At 46.8% G+C, this 15,508-nt stretch overlaps 1 protein-coding gene and 2 non-coding genes across 3 annotated transcripts; all 3 read right to left on the bottom strand.

Moving 5' to 3' along the window:
• Positions 1-2,536: 2,536 nt before the first annotated feature.
• Positions 2,537-6,932, bottom strand: RPL23A (ribosomal protein L23a). The gene is made up of 5 exons (XM_060259549.1): positions 6,806-6,932; positions 5,533-5,713; positions 4,403-4,579; positions 3,664-3,733; positions 2,537-2,608 (listed from the first exon to the last, which is right to left on the bottom strand). Exons 1-5 carry the CDS (start codon positions 6,828-6,830, stop codon positions 2,594-2,596), a joined length of 468 nt encoding a protein of 155 aa, XP_060115532.1. The 5' UTR covers positions 6,831-6,932; the 3' UTR covers positions 2,537-2,593.
• On the bottom strand, positions 4,299-4,363 carry LOC132587424 (small nucleolar RNA SNORD42). The gene has a single exon (XR_009556432.1). It is a non-coding gene; the product is annotated as a small nucleolar RNA SNORD42 (small nucleolar RNA).
• On the bottom strand, positions 4,678-4,750 carry LOC132587426 (small nucleolar RNA Z17). The gene has a single exon (XR_009556434.1). It is a non-coding gene; the product is annotated as a small nucleolar RNA Z17 (small nucleolar RNA).
• Positions 6,933-15,508: the final 8,576 nt, after the last annotated feature.

The raw sequence follows: 15,508 nt of genomic DNA, 5'->3' as shown, positions 1-15,508 counted from the left end.
CCAATTGCTCCCTCCAACATCAGCCATAATGCCTATTAGGAAGGCAGCAAAATGGGATACACCCCACAGGCAAGGCAGAGGTTTCTACACAATCAGCCATGCCAAAAAACCTGCATTTGCCAGTTAGAAAACCTTACCTGGTTAAGCATGCCCAGTCCTCATTCTCCTACTGTAGATTCAGAACATTATCCTCCTTACATTTCAAACTGCTTTTCCTGGAAAATTTAGAGGTGGGGTGGGATTTCCTAATTATTCATCTGACCTAGAATTTTTCAAAGGTCCCTAACTTGTCCAATAGCAAATAAACATTAACTTCTGTGACAGCAACCACCTGCTGATAAGCACATGAAAGCGGATAGACCACTGGAAGAGAACTGGGGACCTCAACATGATGCTCGTGGGCATCATGGTGCCTGCAGATCACCAGAGCTTCTGACTGGCTGTTGGAGATACGGCCAGATGGATGTTCCTTAACTACCTCAATATGTACACTTGCATGTATGAAAGAACATTTTTTTAAACAATAGGTTCATTTTTAAAGGCATCCTGCCAAACAGAGATTGGGCCTGAAATGCTAAAAAGCTGCAATTGGAGTGATGTATGACCTCATTTCCTGACATTTTATGGTCAGTTCTCATTCATGCAACAGCTGTTTTGTGGCTGCACCCACCACCCTGTCAGATTTCCAAAGATGCCTGCTGGGACAAAAAGGTTGAGGACCCCTGGACTGGAATCTAGGAAACACGAGTGTAAATCTCCCCTTAGCCATGGAAGCCGCACCCAGCACCGACTGGAGTCTACCCAAACCACAAAGAGGCCTTAAGACTATTGCCTAAACATCTGTAGTATACACTATGCTGTGCTACTTTGGCCTTTTATTTTTGGATTTTGCAATGGGCCAGCACAGTTATCTCTTCAAGTGATCAGTTGTTTTATTGGCTATGCAAAGACACAAAACTGAAATGTATATTGAAACGCAATACCTGTGGGAGGTTCCATGGCAAGAAGTGTGAGCTTCCTCCTCTAGTGATCTGGCATCCAAAGCATTTGAATCAAAACCTGTTTCGTTAAGATACGTGAAGGGGATGGGGGTTTTCTGTAGAAAAAGTCTAGCAGGAACTCATGTGCATACTAGCCCACACCCCCTGAGGCCAAGCCAGCCGGAACAGCGTTCTTGTGCATTCCTGCTCAAAAAAAGCCCTGGTTTTCCTGTTTTTAATTCGTCCTACCTCCCAAAGAAATTAAAATATAAGTGGCTAAAGCAGAACAGGGTGTAATTCCATATTTAGTTAAATGTTCCCCGCTTCTCTCTCAAACGGACAAAGCAACTAATTTTGCCCATCCTCCATTTTGTCTTAACAACCTTGCAAAATAGCCTAAAGGTGAGAGGTAACTATCCCAAGGTCACCTAAGGAGCCTATCCCAGACTCCTGTCCAACGTTCTAGCCACTATATACCAGCAATATTCTTTCCCCACTGTCAATCTACAGCTGACTTATGGCGACCTCTAGTGGGGTTTTCAAGGCAAGACATTTGGAGGTGGTTTGCCACTACCTGGTTCTGTGTCATGGCCCTAGTATTCGCTGGAAGTCTCCCATCCAAATATTAGGAAAGGTCAACCGTGCTGAAATCAGGGCAGCCTGGGCTCACTGACTTTATTAAATTTCACTTGAACAAAGGTACTTTATTATTTTCTTTATTATATTTATATCCTGCCCTCCCCCATTGGGCTCAGGGTGGCTTTTAAATTTCATAAGCATATGAAGTAGTATAATTTTATGTGCTAAGTTATAAATGGTGCATCTTTGTTGCAAAAAATAATAAAATGACAATTTACAAGTAACCATTGCCTATGTTTCACTTTCGATCAAAGAAAAGGCTTATGGCCAATAATGGCTTCCAGAGATTTTACATCTCTAGCTTCAACTTCCAGCACAAAACACACCAGCACCATTTGCACTCATCCCTAGGGATCCGCAGCTGCTGCTCCCACTTCTGCTATTGCCAAGTAAGACTTTTTTTCATGCCTTCATTATGTGAATCCAGGTAATCAAGGATCACAGGGAATGCATTATCATGGTGATACACGGCCAATTGTTTTATGAGATTCTGCAAAGCCAGAGAAGGCAAACCCTTCCTACATTGATCATATCCATGATGCCAGTCACTAAGATCACCCTCATTCTGAGCCAGCATGCTCCTGCAGTAGCACAGATGGGTGCGTACACACTTTTATAAACAGTTTTATAAACTGTCCTTTCCCAGCCCTTTTAACTCAATCTTAATTTTATGTGAGCCCTACTGACAACAGAAAGCGTTAGCTTGAGTGTTGCATGCTCAGCTATACTCACATGTTCTAACTGTGACACTTTTGTTGCTAGAGGGTATCACCTGTATGAGAATTTGAGGGACAAAGGCAACCCATGGGGCAAAATATACTTCCAGGTGTCATTCAAGTCTCCCATCTCTGCTTCCCCAAACCCCAACCCCCCTCCAGTGCAATTCCTTTGGGTTGAAAACACATCTGGAGTCACTGTGGTAGTAATATGTGTTTATTGTGCAATTCTATTGTACAGTTCTGGCAATATTCTGCTTAGATGATCCCAATCTGAAAAGAAAGAAAAAATAATTGTGAGTTGTCTGGCAACAGCAAAATATGGAACTGTCTGACCCACCACCCTCAAACACTCAAGCCCCCCACAAACATTCAGGTATCTCTTTAGAAATATCTCCCCATGTTCTAGCACAGGGGTGGCCAAACTTGCTAAACATAAGAGCCACATAGAAAAAACATCAGATGTTTGAAAGCAGTAAGACAAGAAAGCAGGAAGGCAGGCAAATAGATGGGGGGAGGGAGGAGAGATGGAAAGAAAGCAACTTTAAATACATTATCCAAGCCACTGGCTGGCTTGAATAAGTGATTTAAAGAGACAAAAGCCTTCTCCAAGCCAGCCAACAGTGTGGTGAGGGCTTAAAGAGCCACACAATATGTGTGGAAGAGCCACATGTGGCTCCCAAGCCACAGTCTGGCCACCCCTGTTCTAGTAGAAAAGGCTGTATCCTTAGACATCTAAGAAAGCAAAGCCCTGAAAGGCATGAACCCACTAATTCTCAGCCTCCATGGTGAGCAAGAAGCTCCAAGGATCGCAACTCACACAGTGTGACAATCTGAATCTTGCATCTCATGAAGATTGTAAAACCTGACCTTGTTGTTACATGCACTCTTTAGGCACTGATGGATTAGGATTCACCAGTGGCTCATACCAAGAGGCACAACTGCCAGTTTGGGTTGGGGAGTGTATCTTTTTTAAAAAGGACAGAAAAATTGAAAAAGACAGGTATAAAAGACAACCAAGGCAACAGCTGTGAAAGGAAATATTTTGAAAGATGCATGACAAACTGCACCTGCCCCAATCCACCTTTCCATAAAGGAGTGTGGCCCTTTTGGTCATCCTAAAGAGAAAAGGCGTACATGGTATAAAAGCAGAGGTGGGTTCTACACTGCAGTAGGGGATCTAAGCGTAGGACCAGAGAGGCTGGCCTGCAGAACCAGCCATACAATTTCAGACACAACTGTCAGGTGTCATTTCTACTCTCACAGAGGGATAGGCAATGGTAGAGGCCACATTGAAGAAGAAAAATGTTGACAGTCACCCTCCTTACCTTGTTGGCAACATCTAGCGCATCATAATCTGGAGCAAGACGGACATAAGCCTTTTTCTCACCGTCAGGCCTATAACGGGACAATTGGTGTTAGCTTTTGCAGTTGCTGATAACTCCATCATTCCCACTTTTGAGAAGTGTGAAGATACAGAAAAAGACCCAGAAAGTTCCCTCTTGCCAAATATGCAAGAGAGTAATTTGGAGAAACCCACAATATTCAGTTTCTAACATTCTTATACTCTTTTTCATCTACTGAGTGGCAAGAAAATATTTATTAAATTTGTATCCTGCCCTTTCCGCAAGCGGACTACTTTAAATTTGTATCCTGCCCTCTCCGCAAGCAGACTCAGGGCGGCTAACAATCAATTATATAAAACAATTTAAAACCAATAAAATACATTTTGTGGTGCCTTTAACATTTAAGAGGCTTCACTTCAAGACATTCTTATTTAAATTTGGGGGGGGGGGGGGGACTTCCAAAAGTATCACAAACTATTACGTGCACTAAATTATACATAACACATTTCCAGGTTCAAAACACAGCCAATAGTGTTTAACCTAACAAGGCAGTATTTTAGTATTTAATACTTCTGGAAATCATTTATCCGCCCACCACCATCTCTGGAGGGATCTCTGTGCATCAGTGGTTCCTTTGAAAACATCACATGGTTCAGCTCAAAAGTGTTTCCATCATCTGCACAAAGCACCCGCTTCCCATGGACATCCCACCATTACTCACCGAATCAGCGTGTTGACCTTGGCCACGTCAATGTCATATAACTTCTTGACAGCCTGCTTGATCTGGTGCTTGTTTGCCTTCACGTCCACAATGAAGACCAGCGTGTTGTTGTCCTCTATCTTCTTCATGGCCGATTCTGTAGTCAGTGGGAACTTAATGATGGCATAGTGGTCCAACCTGCAAAGCAGTACATGAAAAAAGAGCTGTGTTTATTCACAACAGTTATGGATATTGCTGGCTGGGTAGTCTCTTGTCCATCTCTGCCCACAGATCAAGGTGCATCAGTATCTAATAAGCTATAATCACAAGAAATCAGGCTTTGGTCGCTAAAGAATCATCATGTGCACCTCTGGTCCTGTTTTTGGACCAGAATATTCACTGTGTAGAACTGCTGGGGGGAGGGGGGGGGAGAAGCCCCATATATTCATTAAGGATTAAAAAGGACCACATGGAGATATCCTGTAACAATATACTTCCTTTTAAAAAAATGAGCTGCTTGTTATGTATAAAAAGTTACCACAAAGGCAGCCACTCAATTCTATGCACGCTCACCATAAACCCTTTCAGCTGATTCTTTTATGAAAATAATTCCTGATTATCAAAATGCTCTTTTAATTCTTAATCTCACTTCATTAACTGTTCCACCATCTCAATACATTTGTATATGATCTGGCCCGGATAGCCCAATTTTGTCAGCTCTCAGAAGCTAAGCTGAGTCAACCCTAATGAGCAGCTGGATGGGAGACCTCCAAGGAATACCAGGTTCATGACACAGAGATAGACAATGGCAAACCACCTCCAAATGAAAGCTTTATGGGATCACAATGAGTTACATGTGACTTGATTAAAAAAAATCTTTCTATGGGACTCACTGCCACAAGATATTATATTGACAACTACTTTAAAGCATGATTACAGAAGATCAGTGGAGGAAAGCTTCTCAGCAGCTACCAATTCAGGGACTCAATTTAAAAGATTCTACAGATGGAGGCCTGTCACTGGCCACCAGTCATATTAAACGGGTCTAAGCCCCTCATGTTCAGAAGCAGTACAGTTATGAGTACCAGATGATGACTAGCCTCAGTAGCCACTACTAGATGGATCATGCCCAGCTTTCATCCCCAACATACTTGTTCCTTCTTGGTGCACTCTTCCGCGGATACTTGGGCTGCCTCCGTAACCGCAGAGTTTTGGGCCTCCGGAAGGTGGGTGACGTCCGAATTTTCTTCTTGGTGTGACTATGGACACCTTTCAAGACCGCCTTTTTAGCCTTCAGGGCTTTGGATTTTGCCTCAGTCTTAGCTGGGACAGCTACAACAACAGGTACAGCTCTGAGCATGAATCCTCTGCTTATGAAGTCTATTCTCTCCCCCCTCCCCATACACACACACATCTTTTAAATGAAGCAACATGTGCTTTCATGCCTGACGTGATCTAGGCACCACAGAAAACAGAGGGAGTGATACCGAGAGGCTTACAACATAGGCCTCAACAACATATTAACTGTGGCTCGGGAGCCACATGTGGCTCTTTCACACATATTTGTGTGGCTCTCGAAGCCCCCCACTGCCCCATCAACCAACTTGGAGAAGGTATTTCTCTCTTTAAATCACGTCTCCAAGCCAAGACATTCAGCGGGATGGAGAATACATTTAAAGTTACTTTCTTTCCACCTTTCCCCCCCAATCTATTTGCCTGCCTGCCTTTCAGCTCTCAAACATCTGAAATTTAAGCCATGTGGCTCTCAAACATCTGATGTTTTATTCTATGTGGCTCTTATATTAAGCAAATTTGGCCACCCCGAATATTAACTCATGATGAAAACAATAATTAGATAAAAGATAATCAAGGGAAGACACCCCCTAAAATTAATTTGGACGGAGCTCGGGAGTCATCTGGTTAATGGCTGACATTTATGCTCTCAATGAGACCAAAGCTGTTTCTATTTTCTCCGCCCCAATAACCCCACGTGCCTCTTGAAAAATGTTTTGCACTCAGTGTCACCGAAACCAATTAAATCTGCAGCATAACCTATATTTCTAAGAGTCTTAAACTGCAACCAGTTCGCTTCTGGTTAGCTGCAATAAAACCGCCGCTTCCTAAAGCAATCCAAGCGCTTCTAACCCGCCCCACCCCCCTAGCAACCACCTCAAGATTCCCCCGCTCGGGTTTTAAAGCCATCTGCAGGCCTCTTCCCCAGAAAGAAACCAACAAGCCGCCTCCCATTATGAAGAGGCCACAGAACACGAGCCACGTTAAGCCGCCTTTACCCGCCAGGACGGTCTGGTCAGACGAAGAAGCCCACTCCACCGCGAGAGACACACATACACCCCCGTCAAAAGCTCCCCCTTAGTACTTCAACACGACCCTTTTAGAGCCCCCGCCCGCAGTCGCCTGCCTCACCCTCCTTCTTGGCTTTCGGCGCCATCTTGGGGAGGCAAAAAAAAAGAGAGACCGCGTGTGCCTCTCACGAGCTTATAGCTCCCAAGTCTCGCGAGATTACATACCTTAACTCCGCGGTGTAGAAAACACCAAGGCATGCCGGGAGGAAAAGAAGGCTGGTTTTTGAGTCCTCAAATGCGAGAGCGTGAACATGCGCACTAGCTCACTCGGACGCGTCACGGCGTGTATAGTGCTTCATGGGAGTTGTAGTTCCCAGCTGTTCTTTTTCTTATCAGGCACTCGCTTGTATCACCAGCTCTGGGTGGGAAAACTGCTGGGGATTTGAGGTAGACCCTGGGGCGGTTGGGGCTTGGGAAGGAAACCTCAGCAGGGTAAGCGCTATCCCGCTAAAGCAGCCATTTTCTCCAAGGAACTGCGCTTTCTGGTTTGGAGATGAGGTTGCCAACTCCAGGTTGGGAAATTCCAGATTTATGGGTGGATCCTGGGGGTGGCAAGGTCTGGGGAAGTGAGAGACCTCAGCAGGGTATATATACTGCCATAGAGTCCGCAGTCCAAAGCATTTAGAGGAACAGATCTCTCTTGTCTGGAGATCAGCTGTCATTCTGGGAGATCTCCAGTCCAGGCCCCACATGGGATGTGCAGCCCTGCCCCCCCGCCCCCCAGGGTTGGTTCCATTGACTGAGCTGCAGAAGCATGCGGCTGATGAGGGGAGCCGCCATGGTTTAGTGGCAGAGCGTCTGCTTGCCATGCAGAAGCTCCCAGTTTCAATCCCCAGCAATGAAACTAACCTTGAAGGATCAAAATGGTCTGGTTCAGTAGAAGGCAAATTCACGTGTGAGGCTGAAATAGCCGTGTTTAATATGAAGGCAAATACAGCACTTGATAAATAACACTCCATTAAACCACTGTTAAAGTGACATTTTTCTGCAGGCCTGTTAGCAACCCTTGATTCGTGCAGACTACATCAAGGGAGAGAAGAAAGGGAACACAGTGCCCTCTGCTGGTAAAAATCACCAGACCTGGAAGAATGAACATCCTCCAGTAATGAATAAAACTTAGTTGGTCTTAACGGTGTACTTGTCTACTGCTTTGTTCTATTGCTTCAGACCAACACAGCTGCCCGCTTGGATCTATCCTCCAGGAAGGTCTGAAGATATGGGTTTGAGTTCCCCTTACAACCAAAAGCAAACACGAGCCCAGTGGCAACTTAAAGACTAACGTAACCATGTTTTCTGTTGCCAGGCAGACACATAGGGAAGGAAATACTGCTAGTACTCCAGCCACATCAGTCACATGTTTCTGCGGTTCCTTCAGGGGAGACAACCTGATGGAATGGCCAAAGTAGGGCTCAAGCAAGGAAGAATGCAAACAATAGCAACAAGGAAACTCACAACTGTACAAGCGCAAAAGACAGTCATGGCAACACCCTGGCAGTTCACTGCGCAAAGGTGATCATATATCTTTCTTGGGCCATAGGCTCATACGATAAGCCAGGCATAGCTAAAATGTTGTCATGCAGAACATAACTGCACAAAAAAAGGGGGGGTGTTAGAGAAATATTGGGGAGGGACTGTGGCTTAGTCTGACCTTGGTCATGCCAGAAATAGCATCGTTTTGAATGTCCCCATGGAATACATACTGATACAGTCATCCCCCCACTGCCCACCTTCTAGTGGGCCTTGAAGCCCTCATGCAACTTAAGACACTAACTGTTAAGTCTTCAGCCAATCACAGCCCTTTTAAGCACTCGAGAATACTGAACACAGCTCAGATGAGGGGTTGCATGTGGTTAGAAAATGCACAGGGGAATTTGGTGATGAAAACCCCCGCAGAAAGCGTATTTTGCACAAGCAGGCAAAGACGTCAACAAACATCACCGAGCCTTATTACTAACCTTGCTTTGTTCAGATTTCTTACAGCCAGGGCTTTTTTTTTTTTAGCAAGAACACACAGGAATGCAGTTCCAGCTGGCTTGGCAACAGGAGTTGTGACCTAATATGCAAATGAGTTCCTGTTGAGCTTTTTCTACAAAAAATCCCTGTGCAAAACAATGGTGATGTCAGAGGGTGTGGCCTAATATGCAAATAAGTCCCCGCTGGGCTTTTTCTACAACCCCCCCCCCTGCATACAGCTTTGATAATCACTTAGGGGCTCGATAGCGCTGAACCCCAATGTGACATTTGCTTAATGTGCCACAAAAGTGAGCAAAGCCAATACCTAGTCGGGCTTCTGGTCAGCAAGTGGTATTCCATGCCTTGGAATAGCCACTGCTGGGGGGACTGTAGGATGGGTGAGCTGTGAGCAGTGTCCCCTTTAAGCTGAGGTAGCATGAACTAGCTCACAGATTTTTAGCCTCCAGCTCACACATTTTTGTCTTAGTTCAGGAAGAATGACCCCCGAGGACAATAATTTATGCAGCAGCTCACAACTTTAATGTCAGTAGCTCACAAAGTAGAATCTTTGGTCACAAGACTCTGCAGCTTAGAGTCTTACTAAACTCACGGCCTTGTGCCACTGATGGAAATAAGGGGCTCATCCTCTCCACTCTTACCATGAGGCATTCTGTCTCTTCCTCCCAGCATGGTGGTCCTCAAATCCATCCACTCTTTTAAAATCCCTCTAAGCCACTGTCTTCACTATATCTTGTGGCAATGAATTTCACAAGTCACTAGCCATTATGTGAAGTGCGTCTTTATGCCTGCCCTGAAAGGATCACCAGTCTCCTGAGTTATAGTATTAAGGAAGGCAGAAAGATTTCTGGTTACCCACTTCCTTTGCACCATTCTGTCGACTTCTGCCCCATCACCCTTAGTCATGTTTTTGGTAAAAGAAAAAAACAGTAGTTGCTTTAACCGTCTTTTAGACCAACCCTGTGCTTACTTTGGTTGCCCCTTTCTTCACTTTCCCCAGTTCTGCAATATCCTCTTTGAGATGTGGTGACCAGAAATGTACACAGTATTCCAAATGAGACCACACCAGGGACTTAATAAAGCCAAGACTCTATTGGCAGGTTTTTTCCCCCTCAGTTCCTCCCTTTCCAGATATTCGCTAGTGTCAAGTTGGCCTTTCTAAAATCGCCACTGCAGACAGAACTGACATTTCCAGTGAGCTCTCCATAACAACCCAAAGGTCTTTCTCTTAGCCTGTCATCGCCAGCTAATACCCTATAAATGAAGATTTTCATCATGACATGCATCGCTTTGCATTTACCTGCACTGAGCGTCATCCGCCATTTTGTTGCCCGCTCACTCGATTTGCAGCACAATCCTAAATCCTGTCTTGGAAGGAGCAAGAGCCTGCAGAAGTGAGCCATGGCTCGTGAAACCTCCTACCCGGACAAAGTGTGCATGCACACAAAAACTCACAAGCTTTTTTTGAGCAGGAAGGCACAGGAATGCAGTTCCAGCTGGCTTGATGTCAGGGAGCGTGGCCTAGTATGCAGGGTTGCCAATCCCCAGGTGGGGGCAGGTGGGGGCAGGGGATTCCCCGGTTTGGAGGCCCTCCCCCCGCTTCAGGGTCATCAGAAAGCGGGGGGAGGGGAGGGAAATGTCTGCTGGGAACTCTGTTATTCCCTATGGAGATTTATTCCCATAGAAAATAACGGAGAATTGATCCGCGGGTATCTGGGGCTCTGGGGGGGGCTGTCTTTTGGGGTAGAGGCACCAAATTTTCAGTATAGCATCTAGTGATTCTCCCCAAAATACCCCCCAAGTTTCAAAAAGATTGGACCAGGGGGTCCAATTCTATGAGCCCCAAAAGAAGGTGCCCCTATCCTTCATAATTTCCTATGGAAGGAAGACATTGAAAAGGTGTGCCGTCCCTTTAAATGTGATGGCCCGAACTCCCCTGGAGTTCAATTATGCTTGTCACAGCCTTGATCTTGGCTCCACCCCCAAAGTCTCCTGGCTCCACCCCCAAAGTCCCCAGATATTTCTTGAATTGGACTTGGCAACCCTACTAGTATGCGAATGAGTTCTTGCTGGGCTTTTGTGTGAAATGGTGGTGACGTCAGGGGATGTGGCCTAATATGCAAACAAGTTCCTGCTGGACTTTTTGGGCAAAAAAGCCCTGCAAAAGCTTATCCCATGAATAAAACTTCGTTGGCCCTAAAGGTGCCACCGGGCTCAAACTTCGTCCTGCTGCTTCAGACCAACACGGCCGCCCACCTGGATCTTGCTAGTCTCTCAGGTGCTCCTAGACTTGCTCTTGCTCTTTTCATCTTGATGTCTGGAAATGGAAATGGATACCCGCAACGGCATCTCTCGGGGATCTGCAGGTGGCAGGCCTTGACCATATCGTATTAGCGTAACCTTTCTGCCAGTGTAGAATAGGGCACCATCAGGGGCACGGTGTGAGTAGAGTGAGACCTAGTGAGTGTCCTCAGCCTCTCCAACCCCACATAAGCCTCCAAAGCTGGCTCAGTGACAAGGGGAAAACTCAAGTGTCCCCCCCCCCAATCCCAGCACATCTACCTACAAGCGGCAGGCAAGTGTTAGCTCACTGAACACACTATACCTTCAGCAGGGGCAGCCCACTGAGTGGGAACCCCCAGCGCAGAGGGGAAGTCCGCAGACCTTGCAAGAACACTGTGTGCTGACCTGTGGAGCCCACTTGCTCTGTACCTGTTACTGTGGCTCACAACCAATGTTCCCTCTAAGCCATGAAGTCTTTTTTGAGCAGGAACGCACAGGAACACAGTTCTGGCTGACTTGGTGTCGGGGTATGCAGCCTAATATGCAAATGAGTTCCTGCTGGGCTTTTTCTACAAAAATAAAGTCCCGTGCAGAACAATGGTGATTTCAGGGGGTGTTGCCAAATAAGCAAATGAGTTCCTGCTGGGCTTTTCCTACGAAAGTTCTGTGTGAACCAATGGTGATGTCGGGGGGTGTGGTCTAATATGCAAATGAACCCCTGCTGGCCTTTTTCTACAAAAAAAGGCCCTGCTCGATAACATCTACCAGTCCCCAGGTGGAGTGGCACTGTCATGTCCACAGAAAACAGACAGAGCAGCCGAGGTACACATGCTCAGGTCCTTGACAGGATCCCCCTGTCTCTATGCAGAATACACCCAGGGAGGGAACAAAGGGACCACTGCACCCTCCACAGGAAGGAAGGCCCCTGCAGGCCCCGGCAGTGAAGATGGCTGCAGTCCAGGGAGCTCTGCTGAGCCGGGTTTGAGGGCTCAAGTTCCCACTTGCAGCTGAGCACTTTTTGTCCCAGAAAGCAGAGCTGCTAGATCTACACTGGTCCTTGGCAGCTAGCAGGCTTGTTGCAGGCATGGCAGAAGGTTGGCATTCACTGGCCATTTGGTCCTTCCTGCCCTCACCTCGAGATGGCTGCCTGCAAACAGACAGGCAAGGAGAGTTGTGAGCAATGTTCCCTCTAAGCTGCAGTGTCTTTGTGAGCAAAAATTCTACTTTGTGAGCTGCCGGTATTAAAGTGGTGAGCTATTATAAATTAGTGTGCTCTGGGGTCATCCTTCCTGAGCTAAGACAAAAAGATGTGAACTGGAGGCTAAAAATCTGTGAGCTAGCTCACGCTAACTCAGCTTAGAGGGAACACTGACTGTGAGCCGTGTTCCCTTTAAGCTGAGTTAGTGTGAGCCAGCTCACAGATTTTTGGCCTCCGGCTCACTGATTTTTGTCTTAGCTCAGGAAAAATAGCCCCAGATCAAACTAATTTAGCTCACAACTTAAATGTCAGTAGCTCACAAAGTAGAATATTTGCTCACAAGCAGGGCTTTTTTGGCAGGAAAAGCCCAGCAGGAATTCATTTGCATATTAGGTCACACCCTCTGATATCACCAGTGTTATGAGGGGGAAGCCCAGCAGGAACTCATTTGCATATTAGGCCACACCCCCTGACACCAAGCCAGCCGGAACTGCGTTCCTGTGTGTTCTTGCTCCAAAAAGCTCTGCTCCATTTTATCCTCACAACAATCCTGTGTGAAAGGATGGTGCTTGCACGCGACACACACACACACACTAAACAACACACTTTCGATCTATTTTCAATCCTTTAAAACTGGGTTGTGCAGCGCAAAACGGCAAAATCCACTTGCAAATAGTTGCTGATGTGTATTGAGACAGCATTATTTAGCATGTGTGACCCCTGACCTGGATAGCCCAGGCTAACCCAATCCCATCAGATCTTGGAAGCTACGCAGGGTCAGCTACAGCTAAAAAATGCATGGGCAGCTTCTAAGGAATACCAGGGTCATGATGACACAGAGGCAGGCAACAGCAAACCACCCCTGAAACGTCTCTTGCCTTAAAAAACAAGTCTAGCTCACTACCTAGTGGTGCATAACGCTAAAGAGCTAGAACTGCTGGCTGCCAGACAGCCTTAGGATCTCCTGGCCATACTACATACACACTATGCCATATGATAATTCATGGTTTGTGACTGGCCCAAAGTTACCCAGCAAGCTTCCATGGCAGAGTGGGGATTTCAATCTGGTTCTCCCAGATTTTAATCTGACACTCTAAGCACATCAGACTGGCTTCTATTCCCACTGAAGCCCTGTCCTGCCTGCAGACTACCCCTCCCTCTCTACACCTGTCTCCCTGAGCAGGGATGCATGTGCCCCCACCCTGCGGTCCTGATGGCTGCTTGGGGAGAGCCATGACAATCCCTCAGTAAACTGGGGATTATTACGAAGGGGATTTAAAACAAATCAGTCAGTATAGTAATGCCCCTGTACAAATCTATGGTGCAGCCTCCTTTAGAGTACTTTGTCACTGCACCTCAAGAAAGATACAGCACTGGAAAAAGGGGCAACTAAATTGATTAAAGGGATGGAACACTTTCTGTATGAAGAAAGGCTAAAGAGCTTAGGGATTTTTAGCTTGGAAACCGATGACTGGCATAATAGAAGTTTACAAGATTATGCATGGGACTGAGAAGGTAGAGAAAGAAGTCTGTTTCTCCCCTTCTCTCCATACCAGAACTCATGGCCGCTCAATGAAATTAGTGAGCAGTAGTAGGCTTAGAACAGATAAAAGGAAGGACTTCTTCACCCAAAGAGTAATTATTAACCTGTAGAATTCACTGCCACAGGAAGTGGTGGTGACTACAAGCATAGACAAATTCAAGAGGAGCCCGGGGAAACGTATGGAGCGAAGCCTACCGATGGAACTCTCAGGCCACAGGAAGTGGTGGTGACTACAAGCATAGACAAATTCAAGAGGAGACCGGGGAAACGTATGGAGCGAAGCCTACCGATGGAACTCTCAGGCCAGTTCTGCACTAGACCTTTAATCCTGGTTCAGCCTTGTCGCCAAACTGATTTTCTATACTAGAATAAAAGAATCATGGACTCACAGAGTTGGTTTCTATGATTCCAGTGTAGAATGTCAGTTTGGGGACAGGGCTGAACCAAGATTAAAGGTCTAGTGTGGAATTGTTCCGTCTGGGGCAGTGATGCTCTGTATTCTTGGTGCTTGGGGGGGGCAACAGTGGGAGCGCTTCTGGAGTTCTGGCCCCACTGGTGGACCTCCTGATGGCATCTGGGTTTTTTGGTCACTGTGTAACACAGACTGTTGGACTGGATGGGCCTGATCCAGCATGGCCAAATTAAGGGGAAAATGAGAACCAAGACAGATAGGCTTTGGCTTTCCCAGTTAGGAAGCTTCTTAAATAGATAAGCTTTCAGCAGGGTTTTTTGTTCTTCAAATGTCTGAGTATCCTTGGTTTGCTCAGCTTTTAAGAATCTAATTCCAAGTAAGGTTTTCCTTGGGGTAGGGTTGCCAAGTCCAACTCAAGAAATATCTGGGGACTTTGGGGGTGGAGCCAGGGGACTTCAGGGGTGGAGCCAGGAGCAAGGTTATGACAAGCATAATTGAACTCCAGAGGGAATTCTGGCCATCACATTTATAGGGACTGCACTCCTTTTAAATGCCTTCTCTCCACTGGAAATAATGGAGGATATGGGACACCTACTTTAGGGCTCAAAGAATTGGAACCCCTGGTCCAATCATTCTGAAACTTGGAGGGTATTCTGGGAAGTGGCACTGGATGCTATGCTGAAAATTTGGTGCTTCTACATCTAGACATCCCCCACAGAGCCCCAGATACCAGCCGAGCAATTCTCCATTATACCCTATGGGAATCGGTCTCCATAGGGAATAATGGAGTGCCCAGCAGACATTCCACCCCCCTTTTTTGATGACCCTGAAGCGAGGGGGGGCCTCCAAACCGGGTATCTCCTGCCCCCGCCTGGGGATTGGCAACCCTACCTTGGGAACATTGTACTCAGTAAAATCCTGTCTTTAAACTTCTTAAATGTATGAGGAAAATTTTGTAGCTGAGAAGGAATTTGAACTCGGATCTCCTGGGTCTTGCAGAAAAGTCAGCGCCTCTGGCTAAACAAAACCCAAAGGTTTTGCACCTCCGAATGCCAGTGGCTTGGAGCCGGGAGGGATTCTGCCCTGTTGGTAGGAACAAGATGTTGGAAAGATGCAGGCCCGCTTTGTTCTGACCCAGCCGAGCACCTCCGAGGGGCCCGGGGGCGAGGCTCCCTTATGGGCGGCAGACTGGCCGCGCTCCCTCCCGCGTGCCGAAGTGCGGGCCCTGCAGGAATGGCGTGGCCGGGCTCAGCAGCAGGCGCGCTCTCCCAGGCCGGCCCCGGGCCCCTCCTCCTCCTCCCGCCCTCCCCTCGCAGCGGGGGGCTCTGCCCGCCCCCGCCTGCCTCTGAGTCACTAA

The sequence above is a fragment of the Heteronotia binoei genome, chromosome 18 (assembly GCF_032191835.1).
Source record: "Heteronotia binoei isolate CCM8104 ecotype False Entrance Well chromosome 18, APGP_CSIRO_Hbin_v1, whole genome shotgun sequence".
NCBI classification, from domain to species: Eukaryota; Metazoa; Chordata; class Lepidosauria; order Squamata; family Gekkonidae; genus Heteronotia; species Heteronotia binoei.
This window is presented reverse-complemented; position numbering and strand designations above follow the sequence as displayed.

Bases quoted from the DNA above. Each gene is read 5' to 3' on its own strand.
- RPL23A (XM_060259549.1), bottom strand. From the start codon at position 6,830: ATGGCGCCGAAAGCCAAGAAGGAGG. The intron at 5,714-6,805 runs GTGAGGCAGGCG...CTGTTGTTGTAG, and splicing joins GCCGAAAGCCAAGAAGGAGG to CTGTCCCAGCTAAGACTGAG. The intron at 4,580-5,532 runs GTATGTTGGGGA...ACTGCTTTGCAG, and splicing joins AGTGCACCAAGAAGGAACAA to GTTGGACCACTATGCCATCA.